Source organism: Pyxicephalus adspersus, chromosome 2 (genome assembly GCF_032062135.1).
Source record: "Pyxicephalus adspersus chromosome 2, UCB_Pads_2.0, whole genome shotgun sequence".
Classification (NCBI taxonomy): Eukaryota; Metazoa; Chordata; class Amphibia; order Anura; family Pyxicephalidae; genus Pyxicephalus; species Pyxicephalus adspersus.
The window spans coordinates 131,881,610-131,903,241 of NC_092859.1; the positions used below are offsets into that span (position 1 = coordinate 131,881,610).

The 21,632-nt window shown below is 39.2% G+C and overlaps 1 protein-coding gene across 1 annotated transcript in view; it reads left to right on the plus strand.

Annotated features, from left to right (window-relative positions):
- Window positions 1-4,022: 4,022 nt before the first annotated feature.
- Window positions 4,023-21,632, plus strand: part of TRPM7 (transient receptor potential cation channel subfamily M member 7) — a 69,948-nt gene continuing 52,338 nt past the window's right edge. Inside the window, exon 1 of the mRNA XM_072402426.1 lies at window positions 4,023-4,225. Within this exon, the coding sequence (XP_072258527.1) occupies window positions 4,223-4,225 (3 nt within the window). The 5' untranslated portion in view covers window positions 4,023-4,222. The remainder of the gene's footprint in view (window positions 4,226-21,632) is intronic.

The window sequence follows — 21,632 nt, forward strand, 5'->3', positions numbered from 1 at the left end:
TACGACATTCCAGCTATGGCCACGTGGTAATTCTACAGCAGACTGTACAAGTGGTCTGTGTATTGAAAGAGCAACAGGAGATATAGGAACAGTGCGTTGTCACTCTATAATAAAAAGTGTCTGAACAATGACCTTTATTGCATGATCATCAGATAATATTTTAATAAAAGCCACATATTTAAAAAAAACAAAAAAAAAAACACAAAAAGGTAGTCCCCGGGTTACATACGAGATAGGGACTGTAGGTTTGAATTTATATGTAAGTCAGAACAGGCACATTATTTTAATAAATGCAATTTGGACAGATGTTTGTCTCAACATAATATTAGGAAATATATATATATAAAATCCTCACTGTAAGTTAATCATAAACAAACTAAAAAAAAAATGTTATGGAGACTAGACATCCATTACCTTCTGGAGTAAGCTGTGCTTTGATATGCAAAGAAACAACGTCAAAGTTTGTCTTGGTCATTAGAGAGTTACAGGAGGCTGCAGAATAAGCTCACCGCCCTGAGATCACCCACAACCTCAGCTGTGTTTAGCAATAGATTTCTTCTGCAAGTCATGCAGATGGCTCCTCCCCCTTGAAGCTTCTGTTCTGCACACAGCGAGCAGGGAAGCCCCGCTTGTATCTAGGAGGTGTCTGTATGTCAGAAGTCCTTAACCCGGGGCTTACCTGTAATTTGTTCAATTGTTAAAGGGAGTGCTCCTATTTGCTGTGCCACTCCCCTTATTAACATCAAATTTCCAAAGCAAAGAGGGGTTTTATTGTTACTATTAGCTTTTCTTTCACACATATTTAAAACATTACCATTAAAATTTAGTCACAATTTTCTATTAAAAACATCAGTATCATCTGTAAATGTTATGTTCATACATCAAAGTACTTCTGTTGTTAACATTGTATTATATCAATCTTCTTTCATCATATAAAGCTTTGTTCTTGACGCGTTTCCCCTATTAAAGCTTCATCGAGATTTGTTCAAGAACAAATTTCAAAACCTTGATTCTAGATACAAACATTTTCATTTTTCTACATATATTCAGTTATTATTCCATATTATCTTGTTCACAATAAAAAAATACTTTGATGTATGAAGATAACATTTATAGATGATACTGTTGTTTTTATTGAGAAATTGTGAATACATTTTAATGGTAATTTTTAAAATATGTGGGAAAAGAAAAGTTAAAAGTACCTACAAAACCCCTTATGCATGTTGCAACACTTTGGGAACTAAACCAGCTTTTGCTAAACTAGTCAGCCTAAGTCAGAGAGCTTTTATACACTTTTAATGCCTTAAAACTGTGTTTTTCAACCAGGGTTGCAGAGGTTGTTGGGTATTCATGAACAATTTGTGCCTTTCATGTCAGTTTAACTGACACCCCTGGCTATCTGTAATGTGACATTCTTCCATAGCAAGTGATGTAAGAAGCATTCTTCTCACTGAACTAATGAAACTAATATAGTAATTATATTCCCTAAAGACCTGAGAACTATTTTAAGGGTTCCCCATGGTAAAAGGTTAAAATGATATATGCTCCTTTTTTATTATTTTTTGTTTGTGTATTATTACAAAATATTTGTTTTCAGTTTGTTTTGTCACAATAATGATATAAATACCCAATCTTGTGCAAAGTCATATAAAGATAATAGAATTTTTGCATGTTTGGATGGTTGAAGAATCCTGTTTTAAATATTGATTAAATGTGTGATTTGCTGACAAATAAAATGATATGTTGTCAATTGATAAACCAAAAAAATAAATAACATGGCGCAAACACACAACATTTCCCCTTACATCACCTTTGTCAAAGTCACAAGTACCCTCTAGATGTACAGCCTAATAAAATATGATATCCGCTGCTCAGAAAGACATGGAAAATATATTTATGTTTCATATGGCTATAAAAGCGCTCGCCCTTTGTTCTCCTATAAAACGATGATTACAACATATATTCCGAAGTCCCTTTCCTGTGCATGTGATATAATTAGCTCTGATAATAGGAAATGTCTAGTTTGCCTTGATACTGATATATTTCAGTCCATTGATAGTTTTACTCATGCAGACATAGAAGACAAACAGGTAAAGAATTCCGGATCCCAGAGGTGCCCGCTAGGGAAGATCACATTCCAGGCAGGGAGAACCATTTACATTTTCTTTATACAAAAGAGGGAAAATGATAGTTGTGCTTTACTGAGTCACTTTATTCTAAAGCAGACACATCTAAAGTTTTTTCTCAGGACAGGTTCAGACCCGCGGTGGGAACAAGCATTCCATTGGGTTATCCTTACAGCAGTGCTGATTCCTAAAGGCAGCGAACTGCAGTGACCGATATTATACTACACACTGCTGCCCCCATTCATTTTCTATTGGGCTGCTGCAAGTGGTTCAGTAGTATGAGGAAGTGCTAACCATATCCCAGCTTTACCGCCAGTCTGAGCTTATCTTCTCTTCCCCAGTGATTAAACTGCAACATTGTGACCCGTATCACAAAATGATCAACACCACATAGGCACAAGAATTTTTTTTATAATTGTGTCCTCTTTGAGCCAACCAGATAAAGGGGAAACAAGTGGAGGATATAGCCAGCCCCTGTGCAGAACTGACTTGGGGCCAAACTGACTTGGCTCATGGGGCCCCTTGTGGCTGTTGAGGGTACGGGCCTCTTTGCACCTCCCTCTGTCTACACCTGGCAACCCAGATGGCAATAAAAACCTTACAGAAGTACTGATCCTTTCCTGCCCTATCCCATGGTAAGGCCTTAAAACTCATTATGAGGAAATAAGAGCACTGCCATGGCTGATCCCCTTCTATAAATGCTGGTTGACTCTATGCCTTGCTTGGTATGTACATTAGGCAGGTCCTAAACAATCCCCCCATCCACAGATACATACTGCTTCTCTTACACTAAGCGCTGGCCTGGTTTGTACATTACAGCCCCAGAGTCAGATCTGCTCCCAGCCGGGAGTCCTGCAGGGTACACCTCTATAATGAAGGTGTGTTTTTTTGTTCATTTTACAAGTATAGATTGCCTGGCATGATAGGGTGCGCACTCTGGCTTTTGCAGCAGTAAGTCCATGTTTTGACTCTCATTCAGGACAGCTAGTAATAGGACTATGGACTTTGTACAGCGCTCCAGAGTATGTTGGCTCTATATAATTACAAGTTAATATTATTATATTCAACCTATGTGATGGATAGATAGCAATCCTGCCATGCCGGCCATTGGTGGCGTTTTTAGTGCTTAGGAGCACATTTCTGCAGCTTTACTGGCTGTAGTGTTTCATGGTCGCCACTGAAGCGATATTACATTACACATTATTACATAATATTTATATAGCGCCAACATGTTATGCAGCGCTGTAAAAAGTCCAAAGTCGTGTCACTAGCTGTCCCTCAGAGGGGCTCACAATACAATGCCCCTACCATAGTCATATGTCATTATTACAGTCTAAGGTTCATTTGGGAGGGAAGCCAATCAACCTAACTGTATGTTTTTGGAATGTGGGAGGAAACCCACGCAAACACAGGCAGAACATGTAAACTCCATGCAGATAGTGTCCCGGCCAATATTATTATTAATCTTAACTGCAGCGCTTTACATTAAATATATCATACCTTTCACGTAATAGCGAAAGGTTTGCTAAAAAAAAAATAAAGTAAATTGTATTATTATATTATTCTGTTTTATCTTTTTTTAAAACTTTAATGTGTAATTTAATTTTTTTTTTTAGCCTTGCTGGGCTATCCCTCTGCAGCCAACTGATCTTCGCTCCATGTTGTTCAGGTAGATCTCCATGCTCACCCATGCCCTGCACCTTCTGCACAGACCGATAAGAACGCCCACACATTGATCTCCAACACCATGCAGAACAGACCCCGCCCCATGTGACATCGCCACGCCCCTTCTGCATTCCACAGCGCTCGCGCCTCCTCTTCTCCAATTCTCCGAGTGCATCTGGCCACGCCGCGCGCTCCTAGGACGGCTGACGTCACGCAGGCACGTGACAGGTAGCAGAGAGCTGGCAGTCCTCCTCCGTCAGTCCGGAGTGGTGGCTCCATTATGAAAGACTTATCCTCCGCTGGGTCCGGAGCGGAGACGGCTGCTGGGTGCTCGCTACAACCGGCCAAGGGAGCCTTCCCCTCACGAGACATTCCCAATAGATGGCTGAAAGCCCCGGAGGAGAGCTGCCTGTGTCTGCGCGGTGAAGAGAATGGTGAGGAGGCTGAGAAGCCAGGCCTCGGGCAGCCAGACCACTGCGTGCTGTGTACCGGGCACTGTGCCGGGAGGGGGCGGGGACAGACCTGTGACATGGGCTGTGTATTGGGGGGCACCCCCAGGGAAGAAAGGGGGGGTCGGTGACAACCTTTCAAGTAGCGGTAATGGAGCAAGAGCCCAGCCTGCACTGCACCACTGACAGACATTTCTTTTGTGCTGGCTGCATGACATACACATATATTTATTATTATTATCATTATTAAACAGGATTTATGTTGCGCCAACACATTACACAGCGCTGTACATTACATAGGGGTTGCAAATGACAGATACAGAGTGACACAGGAGGAGTGGAGGACCCTGCCTGAAGAGCTTACAATCTGAGTATATACATTTACACACACAAATATATATATATATATATCACACACACATGGGCCAGGTCTGCTGTCACACATGTGCACAGAGGGAGGGGAATGTCATGTCCTACACACATTACTGTACAGGACAATGTGCTACTTCTGAGTCTGCTGCTTGCTGGAAATTAGTAGTCAGTGTCTGCAGCCTGGATGATCAGCAGTCTGATGGAGGAAACAATGTAACCTTCATAGAGATTCACTTCCTCCCTATAACGTGTGTAATCAGCCACATGTCACCCATGTACCTCTAGGCCCATCTGTGTATTGGTGATAATGGCTCCTGAAGTTCGGAGGTTATAGCTGCGGTTTGTAGCATCTTTATGATATTTAAAGAGGTACTAAACTGAAAAGTGCTTAACGCACAAAAAAATCCACCTTCCAACTATGTAAGTTGGAAAAAGAACTTGCCAATCTCACTGTGCATGCGTTAAATCGGCAAAGTTTTATCTTTTCACAAAAAGGCTCGAGATACTCGGGCATGTGCAGAAGGAGCACACAAGAGCCTCCTGGGATGCGTGACGTAGGTATCCCGGCAGGCTCTGCACTCCCATTCATTGGCGATGGAGAATTAGGGGGTCATTGCTTTTTTTTTTTTTTTTTTTTTTTTTTTTTAAATAAGGGTGTTGCACTTAAAAAAACCTAAACAAACAGAATTTTTACTTTACATTAAAGGGTTGTTTACCCTTTAATTTTAAGTGAAATTTCTGAGTTTAGGTACGCTTTAATGTACAGTGCTGTGTTATATGTTGGTATAAATATGGGAGCGTGACCAGGGGCCTATGTGACTGTACCTGATGTTTAAATAGAAGTGCTTTGGCCCCTAAATTTCAGTGGACATTGATTTCTTGCTTTTTATTTTTTATAATACACATCTGCTCATTCTGCAGAAGTGGAAGAATCTTGAAATATATTGAAGATTTGAAAAAAGGTATAACCAGTTTGGTTTTACAGGTGTAGTGTTCTTCCCAGCCCCTTTTAGCCGGGCGCACCACCTGGCACATTTCAGTATCCACCTGGATGTTTTTGAGTGGTTACTGAATAGTTGAGTCACATTACTGGGTAACCACACGCCTAAAAGTTCTTCCCACCCGGCTTAAAAACATTTCTGGGTTAAACACTGAGGTGAATGCTGCAGAGAAGGAGACGGACATGATTACATGATCACTATTCTGGGCAGTAATCAGGACTGCCCAGCGCCAGATGAATTTGCTGTAAAAGAAGGACCTCGTTGTCACATGATCATCAAGAGGATGGCCTGATTTTAGAAATATATTGAGAAATGTATTCAAAATATAAAGACTGGTGGAGAAGGGGAACCCCTAAAATTGGTCTTATTTTGGGTAGTGTTTTCAGATATTGTGGTAAATCTCGTCAGTCTGGTAACAAACACTTTCTCAAAAGTGGGGTAGAGTTGGAACTTTGGTATTGCTACTTTTGCGTTTGTGTATTTATATATTTGTGTCCAAGGAACAGGAAGTGTTGGGGTTAACAAAATAATTAAGACATTTTAACCATTCTTTCCAAAACTCTAGATTAGTCAGGGCTTACGTTACCGCAATATACAGATATTTGTGAAACATTATTCACCTTCAGTGGCGTGCTAACATAGCAATAACCTTCTACTGTGGATTGTGTTGGGGGACTGGGGGGATCTATTTTTTCTTGCATTTTTGGTGTATTGGCAGCCTATTCAAATAAATAGACTCCTATTACAATGTACAATGTGTCACAATGGCAAGGTATGAAGAGTCCCCAAGGGTTTAATGTGACATCAATGGAGGGATCTGTCACTAATGACAATTAATCCTTCTGGTTTTTATTATCTGCCAAAAGGGTGTTAAAATGCTTCTTTGTATTTTGCTAATTGACTTTTATATTGTGTAATTGTAATTATATTAAAATTGAATGTAATGATATAGGAGGGGTCATTTGAGTACTTATTGTATTTCTGTTGGCTTAAATGTATTACAAAGTAATACGTTTGTATTTTTTTTTATAATAATGTAGCAAAGTGTAGCATTGGCAGAGTATAAATGTGTCTGTAAAATGCAGAGGATACCTAGGAGCCAGTCCATTGTTCTGTGACATCAGGTTGCTGGCTATGACTCATATCTGAGTGAGCCATCATTATTATTATTATTAAACAGGATTTATATAGTGCCAACATATTACGTACGCAGTGCTGTACATTAAATATCTAATAGAATACTTTTACTTCTTGTAATAAGGGGGGGTCACAGACTGTATTGGGCTGGATATGACAAGCTACCCCTCTGCAGGTCACATGGAGCTTGTGAAGAAACATGGAGTCAGCAGGAGGGAGAAAGTAGTCATTTCTGTAAAGGCTGCAGTATGTTTCTGTAAATACATTTTATACAAACATTTTGCATTTTCATAGCTGTACTATTGGGATTCTACATTAAATGATAATTCCACTTTAACTGGCCATCAAATTGCTGTATTCTGCTGGAAATGTTCGTATGATATGTCCTTATGGGTACCTGTTGTTTGCTGGTTAACCCCCACTCACCCAGCTACCATGATTACTAAATCTGGTCCATGTCTATTTGTCCTGACCATTGGAATCCTAATATAAGCCTTCAGAACTATCAATCTAAAACAGTATTTATATAGTTCCAACATTTTACACTGCTCTGTACATTAAGGGGTTGCAAATGACAGATAGAAATAGATAGAAACAATGACCCAGGGAAAGGAGACAAAAAAACTTACAATCTAAGAGGAGGGGGAATTACGAACACATTTTCATATTGTGAGCTGTGGCTTACTGCTCTGTAATTCCATGTTTGTTTTTAACACCGAAAACCTGCAATGAGAGAAACTTCTAGGCTGTCATTTCTGACCTTTCTTCTTCTGGCTGTCATGCTGTCCCTCTTCATTTCTTAGAGCTATAAACTTAGTTGCAGAGTCGAGCTGTATACAGATGCTGGATATCTATCGCCTGAGATGAACACTTCGCTTTCAGCAAAAATCATGTGTACAGCTGTCCCCAATGTTATCAATCCCATCGAATAGTAAAACAATTGATGGTACAATGTCTCCAAAAGGGGAGGACGCAGCAGGTTCCTCCTCAGAGATCAGCATTGTTTGTACATCTTATTTATTTCTACTGTCGCTGGAAATGTTCATTGATAATTTTGCAGTGATTATTATTGCATGTCTGTACACAGCTGTAGAGCATGTATGCAGGCAATGACTTGATCTTCCTTTTTTATCCTACAGATGCTTTTGTTGTGTTTCCTGATCATTGAAATAATGTTTGCTTTAGGTGTGAGAAGTTAACTTCCTTTGTGTAAGCCCAGTGATTGCTTTCCTCTGTTGAGGTCCTGTAAGGCTCATAACTGACATGACCTCTTGAGCCTTTAAACGAGAGAGGGATTTAAAGGAATGTGCATCATAAATGAAAGCTAGGTAACCTCATATTATGGTTTATATTAGGATGAAAGCAGGGTGATGTGGGCAGTTGGAGAGGTGGGTTGCTGAGGGTGATAGGGGAAAGGTATGCATTGAGAGGTGAGAGAAGAGGGTACAGTGTGGTGAGGGAAAGGGGTGGCTGTGGGTCCCAAACACTGTGGGCAAAGTGGATGGAGAAGTATTGAGGGTGCAGGCTGTTTTGGGTTAAAGTGTTAATAGAGGAAAAGGGTCTTGGGAAGGAAAAAGGCTCTGGAATTTGGTAATAGCTGGGAACGGAAAAAGATCAGTGGAAGTTTTAGGGGGGATGATGGGCATTCGAAGTATTTTTTTATGTATTTTTTTTTTGTACATTAAAGCAGAAGTAGTACTAGAGTTAAATCCATCAATGGCAAAACTAAATTTTTCCCTAATGGGAAAATGAAAGTGTACTGTGAAAACAAAACTCTCACTTTAACTTTTTTTTGTTAAGGATTAAGAGGTGGAACCTAACAAAGGGTTATTATCATCATTCAGATGTGCAGTTCTAACCCTCCTCCTGTCCAAAACTAAAAAGTTTTAGCTGGAGTGTGGCTTTAGGGCTTTACTTCCAGACACTACTTTTCCCATATGCTCTCCAAAAAGGGGGAATTAGTAGGAAACCTCCTTGACGCTAGTATACTGAGAGGGTGGCTGGTCCCCTTCAAAAAACATCAGGGGTCTGAACAGACAACCAATGTTTTCCCCATTATCGGGCATCCTAGTGAGCAAACCACATGTAATTTCCTAAAACTGAGCATTGCCAGGTTTAAAGATCGAGGAGAATGTCTTTGGCTAACCAGAACAATGGCTTCACATCAAGTCTGTCCCTCTCTTAGCCAGCCAGTAATGTCCAGTACTCATGTCAGCAAAACCTAAAATCAAGGCAAATTCCTAAAGCAATCATATTGATTATTGTAAACTGTAGGTAATCACCCTGGGACTAAACTTTACAAATTTAAAAAATCCATTGTTTAGCTATACATTGATCTCCGTATTCAGGACCTCACATGCCTTTTAGCTTCTGATTACAAGATTAAGGAGGTCAGACAGCTCACCACATACTTCCTTTGACTACAATTCCTGCCCCTCCTCATCAAGACGTATGGTTTCATTGTATTGAAGGCACTCTGGGAAATGTAGCCAGCAGTGTATTGTTCTACCTACTTTGGGTGCACATGATCACAACTAATTCACCCTCCTACCAACTCAATTGAAAGATGAGAGGCAGTGAACAAACACATTCGGGAAATGGCACAGGTATTTTGTGCACCACTTGGTATCTGTACACTGTTTGTATTATCTTATCAACCATATTGCTATTTTGCTTGTATGGTTTTAGCTTTGGTGTTGGCCCTTAACTCTGTAGGTCATGTGTGTACATGTATGGGATTATTGTGTTTACCTTGTATACAGAATGGTCAACAAAACATTTGTTCAAATACGTTCAATGCCAAGTTTGCAGTGGACCTGAATTATGTACAGTAAGTCACTGCAATTGACAGAATAAACAGAGATCATCAGTCTCAGCAGCTCATGTAACCATTTGAAGATGAAAGCTTTTGGGGAATTCCTAAGTATTTTAGCCCTTGGGGCTTCCCATTCGCCTGAAATGTTTAATTACAAAATTAAAATATTAATATGTTTGTAGTTGCATTCATGTGACTCTCTTGCGCTCCAAAAGCTAGTGTATTTCATCTTATTTTTTGTATGTTGGTGTGAATGTAGAACAAGCTAGGTATGTGTTGAACATGCTTCAGCTTGTCCAATGTAAAGTGGCTTAGATGTTTTAAAATCAGCTGTTTTGTGCAGAGTGGGGTTGGAGTGCATTTAAACCCTCTGATACTCACCTTTCCCTGTTCTTATGCATGGTGCCGCCATTTCTTTTCTTCTTCTCTTCTTTCTTGTGATCTTTGGCTATCTTGATATTCTGGGATTTATTGCCGGCAGTCGCAGCGGAAGCCTGGATGTGCCGGGTATCCTGGTGACCAACGCTGAGCTGTACATGTGCCGTGATGTTTAACAGATCAGGCAGGTAAGAAGACTTATTGCAAAAGGGACATCGCCTTTATCTTTCTGCAATAAAGCCCTGCCTGGTCACAAGGGACTAGTTCCATTTTAGGGATGAAAAGTTGGGATACAGTTGTCTAAAGCTTGTATGAGTTCATAAGCAAGCATGCTTCAAGACTACATGAACTCAAACTTTAACAAATTATTAGTATTTCAAAAGTTATTTACATTGCAGGTTTCATACTTGGTGGTCTTCCCATCAAGGCGCTAGTTTAGATCCTTGCAGTTAAAGAATGACATTTCTCTGTTCTTGTCTTCAAATTGTGCTATCCCTTTGTAACTGTTGTATAGCTTTAGTGTCCTTTTCAACGTTCCTTACACAGGCGTGTCCCATTGTTGCCATCAGTAACAATGACAAAAGCCTTGAAGCTATAGCTGGGATGTGCGCATATAGACATGCTGTGACTGCAGGAGATCAGCTGTACTGATGGCCAACCTAGGTGTCATCTAATTTAAAGTGACCCAGTCATAAAGAAAATAAATATTATTTTTAGTACACAGTATTTATAAAGCTCTGACATATTACGCAGCACTTTACTAAGTCCATATTCATGTCACTAACTGTCCCTCAAAGGACTTCCAACGGTCCCTCTAATGTCCATACCATAGTCATGTCTTTAATACAGTCTAGGGTCAATTTTGGGGGGAAGCCAATTACCTAACTGCATGGTTTTGTAATGTGTGAAGAAACCAGAATACCTGGAGGAAACCCACACAAACACAGGGAGAACCTGCAAACTCCATGCAGATATTGCCCTGGCTGAGCTTTGAACCTGGGACCTAGTGCTGCAAAGGCCAGAGTGCTAACCTCTCAGGCACCGTGCTGCCCAGTCTTCCTTCCTAAAATGCTTGTTGTCCCAATTCGAGCAATGCCAATATTTTTGAGTCACAGACTCGGAAGATGCATGCTGTAAAAGTGTCAGAAAAATCTCTCATCTTTTTTTCTTGTTCCGGGTCAGTGACTCAGAACCCAATTAACTCCAACCCTCAGCATGAGTCAGGCAACTAGCATTTACGGAAGTCAAGGCCAACAGTGGCTGCTTCTATAATTCTCTCATTATGGGCTCCCTTTAATGACGGTCATCTCTATAGCAATGCAATGAGTTCATCGTTCTGCAGATACGATTACTGCCAACAAGTAGTTACTTAAGTCTCTTGGAAGTAAAGTCTTAATCGGCTTCACAGCCCTGGCCGTATTGTGAGATTCCCTTCAGTAATAGTGTTTATTGTTGGTGTTTTCATGGTAGATATAGAAAAGATTGTATGGTAAACATTTTGAACTAAACCCCAGATAAATATATAAAAAGTAAAAATGTATTTCTGAACACAGAAAACATCAAAGGTATGTTTACATTGTGTGGAATGCAGAAGGGCACCCAGCACAGTATGTTTTCTGCATTGTGGCTGGAAATCAACCCATGGCTGAAAAGGTTAGCTGTAGAAAACAGCAGGCATCTGAAGCCTGAACTATGTATAAGTCTTTGTAGCACAGCGCCTCAACACAAGTGTGTGAAATTAGATATTTAGTTCTTCGCACACAAGGAACTGAGTTCTGCACACAAATCACAGAATAGTAGACTTTTTTGCGGGAAATTGCACAGAGGGAGAATGTTTCCACCCCTGACAACCATCAGTCAAACAGAAAGCTCCCCATTGTGTACCTAGCCTACCTTTGTAAACGAGGAGTCCTCTATTAAAGTGTACAGTGTTGCCATTAGCTGAAGTCTGTTGGGGCGGGAATGCTCCATTCAGTGTTACTACCCACAGGGATTGGTGATGAGTCGGGCAGTGGGATGCTCCTACACTAAACTGGTATCTGCTGAACTAAGCCTAAGAAAAATGAATTATGAGCAGGTAGGCTATTTATTGTTGAACAGAAAGGTGACGTCCCTTCTGCAATAAAATAAACTTGCCTGCCTGTTACCTATTTTTTTTTAATGTAAAAGGAGCTGCGTGGCAGTGACATCATTCCAACCTGGCAAATCGAGATGACCAAAGACAACCTGATAAAGGACTCGATGAAGGTGTCTGCAACCATGATAAGCAACTTCACATGTATATATTTTATTTAACAAAATAAAAATTAATGGCACTATCTCTGCTGTAGTAAATGGGAGAAGATACTTATGCATTACAAATGGAAAAGTTAGTTTACTCTGAAATTTTTCTGGCAGGTATGCTTATTACAGAGGAGACTTTTTATGTGCATATTTCCAAAGGTTACACCATCCCAAGTGACCAGTAAAGATTGAAGGTGTGCCATTGTGGCATGAACCAACCATCACAATGTGGACTTTAGTTCTTCAAGTTGTATTCTTTCTTTCTCAGGTCACCATTAGAGACTCTTTTTGGCATGGAGTTCAGGCAGTTAGGACAGACTGATGCCGATTTACTAAAGGCTGTATGAATTTTTACAAAATAAATTGTGTAAATATTCTAGTTCAAACTCTGCCAAACTTCTGTTCAAAGTTACTGCTTTTCTCTTTTCTCTTGTTTTAGTGAAATTTTTTAAGAGTTGGTTTGAAAGGTTTAAGGCATGTCACTGTGCCTTCAGGTCAAATTCCTAATTTGACAACGAGAAAGGACATGTACTCATAACATATGGGAGTGTTGGATTTTTTATTTTTTATTTTGGAAGGTTGTGTTAAATATGCAAACTTTTTTAGCTCTTTACTTGGTAACATGCTGCTTTGGCTAGAGGGTATTCAATGATTAATGATTTCCAAGTTGTAATATTCTACATTTTAATATTTTCTTTTTTTCACAATGTGCTTCATTCAGATGTATTATCTGCAATAGCATATAATGTTATTGTGTTGCCAAGAATTGTTGGAACTGTAATAGGAATCCATAAATAAATTTACTGGTTAGAGGCACCTTCATCTGCTTTATTTGGGAACAATATTGGTGCTTTCAAATATGAGGGAGCGACTTTCTCTTGTGTGACAGTATTTGGGTTTAGCAGCCATTCTCAAAGTCTTCTCTCTGCCACACTGCCAAGGGAGTAACTTTAACACAACTTTTAGCGACTGATGCTAGGAAGTTTACTTCCAGCTAGGTAAGATCAATGAACGCTGACCATGTGTCTTTTGTAAAGGCATTGCCACTGAAATGACAATACTTAAGTTTTTATCTGACTCAGAAGAGATATACATATCAGGAGTTCAACATGTTTTGCTGCACATATGTTCCATGATAGCGATTTAGGATGTTTTGTAGCCAGAAACATCCAGACAAATAGCATTTTAAAAAGGCCAGTGGTAGCTGCCCACAATTTTGTTTCCTTATTAGCACAGTACTAGTTTCCTTATTAGCACAGAGGGTCATTCCAAGTGGTATAGCTACTTATATCTCTATCATGTACACAGCACTTGAGAAGTCAAATATGAGGTCAGCATTGCTTTATGATAAAAATGGCAACACACTGAGTTGTACAGTCACATCTTTATTACCTAATTGAGTTTGCTCTTGGAGATGTGAGCTTAAAGCGTTCAGATGCTACTTGCAGCAAGTACCATCTAGTAAAAGTTAACTTAGTTCTTTGGGAGTTGCACTGTTTTTGCTGGAAGATCTATGGCTTGGCATAAAAAAATGTTGCCATTTGAAAGCCTACAAAACAAAAATAAAATTACCAAAACAATTCTTGATTCATAATAAAATATTACACAGCCACATTGAGGGTGACCAACAAATTCATCACAGATAACTTTTTTAGCACATCTTGGATTGAAAAAAAAAAAAAAAAAGTTAAAGGGCATTGTAACTGGTATTATAATGGAAGCAAAAGTCTGTTGCAAGTGGTTTTAGGAAATGTTCAAAGAAAAGATTATTTGCATACTTCAGGGTCAGTGGCTTAAAGTATTAAACAAGAGGGGTCCACATGACAGGCAAGTAAATAGCATTTTTATGTCGACCTCCCGTCGGGCCCTTTGGTGGCCAGCAATAGACTTTAGTATAAACAGTGAGTAATTTTAGTCTTTTTATATATAAGAACATTGACTTATTTTAAATTAGTTTGATTTAGCAGGGAAGGAATACAAACAATTTCAACTTTTAATCTACGGTCTCTTGTCACAAGTGTAGAAACTAAGGCTGAATCTTCAGTCACACACAGTGCTTAACCCAGAATTTTTTTTTAAGCAGGGTGAGAATAAATTTTAGGTAAGTGGTAGCCCCTGTATTGTGACCCAACTCATCAGTAACTACCTAGCTTAAAGGGACTGGGAAGAACACACAATATCCAAAACATTTTCAACTTTGCTCTTGTATTCTTGTTGGAGAGCTTTTTCCTTTTCCAGACATTCATTTCACATATGCATTGCAAGGTTTAGGACATTTACTCTTTAAAATTCTTGTACAGCCAGAACCAGACTTAAGCTGGGACTATGGCCCATTTGGACTTGTATTTGAAAACCCAATGGTTAGCCAGAACTGAATGCCCATAAATGTGTCGGGAATCCGTTTATAGTGCCAGCAGCAGTGCTTGACAAACACCTTGTGGTGCAGTTCTTCTGGAGAAAGAAAAGCAACAGCATATCCAGAAGCAAAATGTCTTTCAGGAACCATGTAGCAGATGCAACCACCTGCAAACTCACACAAAGTGGTTTCCAACTGCTCCCATACAGTTCAATGGAAGTGTGGTTGAACATGCGTTACAACGCTGCAATTTATCGCAAAAGGCCTCATTACAAATTTAGAGCATGTTTAAGAATCTGCATGGCTTATGTTAAAAGACTTCAGCTATGTTTTAGGTTTTGGATTTGTGCTTCTGAAGTGCTATAAACTATACAGAATCTTGGTTTTGTATGTAAAAGATAAATACCAGACTTCTAAAGTTGCTTACAAGCACTTTTCTATTTCAGGTGTGTTATTTAGTAATAATATGGTGTCTAGTTGTTTGAAAAACAGTGTTTTAAACTAACTATTGTGCTGGTAAAATGATGTTTATACATGTTTAATTATATGTATAACTTCACCTTGCTTGCAGATTAAGTCACGGGTATATTTTAATGGGCTGTATAATGCAGTAGACCTTTAATGACCCAAAGTGCATTTTACAAGCCTTAATTATTGGTGTATTTATAACAGTCCAATAATTCAATATTTGCTACCCTTTATAGCACAGACAAAGTACAATGCATTTTAGACTGGATTCCATTGCATGTGTCTTGTAGATTAGACAAACCTTTCCTAAACTGACCATACGCTTTTATAGTTAGAGATCAGACAGCTTGCTCAAATTTTCAGTATAAAGTCATCAGTGGCATGCCATGTATTGTATCATGACAGGTTTTTATCAAAAAGATGAAACTTCAGTCATCCTAGAGTGCTTTTTTTAACCAAATGTCAGAAGTGTTTGCTCATTGTAAATCAGCCAGCAGGAACACCAATGTTGGATATGCATAATTATCTTTTTTCAGACTCAAGCTGGTGGAGCTTTATGATCCCTTTTTAGCCTGCTTTAGATTTTCAGTCAAAGTCTGGAGGCTGATGGATTTTGTGTGAATCTCTCCACACTTGCCACTTGTGTTTGAATATCCTTTGGAAAAAAATAGACGCACATCATTGTGTAGCAATTAAGTTTAGTTTTAAATGTTAACAATAAAACCACTGCCTATAAATGTTCTCCAAATATCAGTGGGATAAAGCAAACCTGTCCACACTAGTGCATGGTGGTCCAACATTTACCAGAAATCTTGTAGGTTTACTGGTAACAGAATCCTTGGGTTTGGGTAAAGGAGGTTCTAAAAACTGTGTGTGTGTAAATATATATAATCTCCTCTTCTCCATACCTGTCAGAAGCAGTCTGGCCTGAATAAATTAGTTACTGCATAAAGGGCATCACTACCTAGGGGTCATTGTAAAGATAAACTTCTCCTACTTAAAGTGGACCTAAGCTCAAAATTTTTACTTGTATGTAAAAGGGTAATCAACACTTTAATGTAAGGTAAAAATATTATGTGTATATTAGTGTATTAGTGCACACCATTTAAAAAAAAAAAAAAAAAAAAAAAAAAAGGGTGCATCACCTACCCTTTTAGTTTTGATCTCCATGGCAATCAACACAGAATGGGGGCGAGAAGCCTCCAGGGATACATATGTCATGCATCCCCATCTATGTCACCTGATCTCGCTCCTGTGCAATGCAAGAACGGGTGACGTATTATAAAGAACACGTAAGAAGTGAGAAGAAGATGGTGGCGGACGAGGCTGTCTGTGCACTGAGCCAAAGAAGGATACCAGGATGACACAGGACTCAAACAAAGAAACCTCCCAATGGATTGACAGGTTATTATTTTTTTTTATTTTTGAGTTTAGTTACGCTTTAAAGCTGTATACAAACATCAGAAAGGAGAATGGTCGTGCTTGGCTCGTGTGAAAATCTGACGTGTACAGCAGTTGCCCAACGTCGCTCATCAATCATCACTGGGGATCTATTATTAATGATCAGAAAGAAGCACTTCCAAAATCAAGACAATAGAGCACCATGGGGTGCTGCTCGCTCATGCCCCCCCCCCCCCCCATCTTAAACAGAATGGACACTCGTCCGTTTATCTGTCACTGCAAACGGTCAATTCAAGTGTCAAAAACTTGTATTTTGTACAAAACCTTAATGTCGGTGTGTGTGTTAGTGCCACAATTTCTTAGGATGTCCAGTATATAATAATGGTTTTCCTGGCTTACAGTTACAGTAGATGGGCAGTGTTTAGTCATCACCCCTTATGACTAACTGAAAGCTTACTCATTGTGGAGCCATTTTTGTTGTTTTAACTTGAATTCTTTTTTGTTGTGTGTGTGTTTTTTTTTTTTTTTTAACGCAAGTGTGGCACAAAATCTTAATAAAGTTACTTGTGGACAGCTTAGAGTTGCCTGTTTAAATAGACTTGGGCATTCATGACTCTACTACTGTATACGTACATACTCCATAAAGGTGCACACAGCTAAATTTCTGCTCCCTAGACTTGCGATCTATAAACAAATAATCCAAATAGTGCTGCAGCACCGATTGGTTTTTCATTTGAATTGTAGTTCTACTTAGTACTGCTAGTGACATGCTTGCTGCTTTTCAGTAGTATGGTATCCCAGCCGTTGAGTTTGTAGTGGCTTTTATCAGTGGGTTTTATGAAGTCGAATTTCTTGGAACAGCTCAGATAGTGCTGTGCATGAAACTTGATGCTTTGGCACAGCCATGCTGTAGCTAGAACGCAGAATTCAGAATGTTAAGTCTGTAAATTCCTGAGGATAAAGATTATCTCTGTATTGTTTTACTCCAGCTCTCTTGGAAGCCTGGATTTCTTTTGATCAGTGCACCGAAAATTCAACTTTAAAATTCTGCTAAATTGATGCAAGCTTCTGTTAAACAGCTTTTATAATGTGGGATCGTGACCACAATTTTGAAAGGATTCAAACCTGGACCCCTATACTGACCACCTGGACATGAGGTGTTGTGCTTAGAGATTTAAAAAAATCTTTGAACTTTATTCTTTTGATTTTTTTTTAATGCAACTGTGGCAATACCGAAGTAATAATAGTGATATAATGAATATGGATAGCATGGTGGCTCAGAGGTTAGCACTCTGGCTTTTGCAGGACACTATATGCATGAAGTTTACAGGTTTTCCCCGTATTTGCGTGGATTTCCTCCGGGTACTCCGGTTTCCTCCCACATTCCAAAAACATTCAGTTAGGTTTTTTGGCTTCCAAATTGACCTTACATTCTAATAAACACATATAACAATGTTAGGGACATTAGATTGTGAGCCCCTTTGAGGGAAAGCTAGTGAGATGACTGTGGACTTTGTAACGTGCTGCGTAATATGTCGGCACTATATAAATACCGTGTAATAATATGGATATACTGCAAAGCATTTACTGTTATTATAGTAATGATCTGAATTTTGGAACTAAAATATCAGGTCAAATGATTGGGAATTCTGGACATGATGTGGACCAGTGTCTGGGCTTATGCAAACCGGGAACAGGGAAGCCAGTAGTTTCCTGGGTATGCTGTTGGACAGTGTCGGCGTCAGTATAGTCCTAGGAATGTGACTGGAAAGTCCAGCACTCTGGATTTGTTACGGCATTGTAGCCAAGGAATGTAGCTGGATGATTCTACAGTTCCTAAGGGCCAGTGATCTGTAAGGCTGGGTAACGAGACAGTGGAGGTTAATATATTGCAGTTTTCTAGACAGAAGATGTGAAGGTTGCATTAGTTTTTCCATCATATTTCTATTATTATTATATGGCGCCAACATATTACGCAGCACTGTACAAAGTCCATAGTCATGTCACTAGCTTTCCCTCAAAGGAGCTCACAATCTAATGTCCCTACCATAGTCTAAGGTCAATTTTGGTGGGATGCCAATTGACCTAACTGCATATTTTTGGAACGTGGGAGGAGATCTACGCAGACACGGGGAGAACCTACAAACTCCATGGTGTCATGGCCAAAATTCGAACCTGGGTCTTTTTTTTTTTTTTTTTCCCTTTTTGCCTGCCTGGTGATTCTGCCAGTATTGCATTTTTTTTTTGGAGTGACAACTCTTGTGTACCAAACTGTGTTGTAACAGCAGAAACTAGATTTCTGAAACCTCCTCCTATTCTCTATATTATTTTAATTGGAACAATGTGACTAATAAGAATGCAGCATCTTATGAGAAAACAGATGTCTGAAAATGCTTCATTGGAATGGACAGACCAAAAGAAAGTATATTAAGTTTTTTTTTTTTTTTTTTTGTTAGGGTTTGCATATCTTTAAAGTCTAAAAGAATCAATACAATGATGAAAACATTGGCAGTAAAAAGGTTCAGGTGTAATCTTTGGTCTCTGCGCATCATTGGCACCCTTTCCCTATCCTAATAAAAATGCTGTATTCTTTTTCAACTAAAATTGATGACTTCATCTTCACCTGTGGGAGGATTTGACATGTGTGCTAGGAAATACATTAGCCTGCAGACCACCCACCTACACATGGTGCTAAATACATTGGTGATATTGCAGGCAACAAATGGATTTAAGGAATGGACAGGCTGTGGTCCTGTTGATGAAGATGGCTTGAAGACACTTGTAGTCTGTCAGTCAAGATAGGATCAGGATTGTTGCTGGAGCTTTTAAAACTTGCTCTGTGGAATAGAGTGTGCAAGAAGTAAGATTACAATTTTTCAGCACGACAGATGGCTATCTACAAATGAGCCAAAAGTAAGGTAGGGTTGCAGTTTAACTATGAAGCTCAAATCCAGCCCCACCCTTGTTACTTACGGTCATTGCACACAGCTTCCCACAGTGTGCATTTAAATCTTCGTCTTTCCATGCATTCCAGTGACATCTTGTATCAGCATGTAGTCTTCTTATCTACTGTCACTCTCATGTTGCCAACATCTGTACTGGCAAAGTTGACCTCTTTCCTTTTCTATGCCTCCTGTGCATGCTCATGGTGTCCCATGGTTATCCATTAACTAAAGGGTCTTCTTTACCTTCTTTGTGCATGGAAATAAGCAGGGCAAGAGGTGGGACATTCACATACACACTTTCCTGGCATACAAAGCCCCTTCATCTAATCACTTCTGTGGTATCTGCAATGGTAGGAGGTGCCAAGTGGCAAAAGGCAACTAGGGTACAAAAAAACCCTCTTTTCTAAAAAATATTTAGATTTTTATCTAGAAGTTAGACGCTTGCATGCCAGAAATTTCAAGTAAACAGACAGGATTTGGTTTTGCTGTGTCTTGCAGTCAAAAGAAGTAATATGTTTGCATGCAAGGGGTTATAACAGTCTACTGGCACAGTAGCAGGAAAATGAGAGCAACAGAGTTGAGCCTTGTAACTGGCATTCTGACAGGAACGTGTCAGGAAACAGAATTAGATCCAATAGGCTGCACAGCGATTTCAAAATAGTTCAGTTCTCACCTACTTGTCCATTAGATTCGTAATTACTGGAGTTTTCAGTATTGGGTGGATTTTTTGGGGGGGGGTGGGGGGATCTGAGTCAATTCTGATTTCTGATCATGGATTGGATTTCTGAATTTCATTATGTTCTGATCATTGATGGGTATAGTAGGCAGTCTGAGAATGACAGCTCTGTACATGGTGGCAGATATAATAATTTGTATGCCCGGGCCATGGCTTGTTTACTGCAAATTTACACCGTTAGGTCCATAAATATTTTTCTAATTTTGGTTCTGTACATTACCACAATTAATTTTAAATGAAAAAACTCAGATGCAGTTGAACTGCAGACTTTCAGCTTTATTTCAGTGGGTTGAACAAAAAGATTTCAATAAAATGTCAGGAACTAAAGCCTTTTTTTTTTTTTTTTTTTTACAAAAAGGAGGAAACCCAGCATCTGGTGATGTCCATGAGTTCAAGACTACAGGCTGTCATTGCCAGCAAAGGGTTTTCAACCAAGTATTAGAAATTAGCATTTTATTTTCACCTTTTACACTGGTTTGAGTTTTGTAATTGTCTGTTTTTATTGGTTGCTAATAAAAAAAAAAAAAAAAAAAAAAAAGTTTAAGCTTTAGTTCCTCACATTTTTATGCAATCTTTTTGTTAAACCCACTGAATTAAAGCTCAACGTTCAACTGCATCTGAGTTGTTTCATTTAAAATTAATTGTGGTAATGTACAGAACCAAACTTAGAAAAAAAGTTGTCTCTGTCCAAATATTTATTGACCTAACTGTATAAAGATTGGGCTTCTTTCCTGCTCACCCAACCCAGCCACCAGGTGATGACAGCTGTCATGGTTGGAATGGCTGATCCATCATTAAAAAATATGACTTCCAACTCCAAATTTCAGGTCGGATTTTTGACCGATCCAACAAAATTTAATCTCAGTAAGAATTGTTGTTTTCTGAGTACCTCTGATCTCTAGCTATCTGGATGATTTTGATTTAGCTTCCTAGTTGATGAAGGTACCACAAGTATACTAAATCCAGTAGTAGTACTTACTAGTCATTATTGGGTAGGAATTCCTCATAGCGGAACCTGTTTGTGGTTTAAGGCAAAGCTGTGCATAGAAGTAACAAATACAAAGTGTCACCACTAGCTGTTCAGCTTGCATGCACTTGGTATACACAGGCAGGAGAGAATGGTGCAGGAAGTCTGGAAGAGAAGTGATCTAAAGTAAGGCAAATAGCACTATACTGGTGACACTGTGTCCCTCCAGGATGAGCACAATGGACATATATTCTTTCATCCACGTTTAATTCCAGGCAAACAGCCAAGTGCATTAGTACAGTCTAAATACACATATAAGAGCTGTTTTATCTTGGATCTGTTGGGTTGTCCAGACTCTTCTGAAGTTTACACAGCTGTGCTGGGAAGCACAGCTAGGTTAACCTTGTTTTTACAGAAATTGGTAACCACAGATTGGGCACCTGCACCATGGCCTGTAATTAAACAATGAAGGAGGATCTGCCCTCTGAGGTTTCTCTAGAAGTTTTGGTTGGTTTCTTGAGAGGCACAAATTG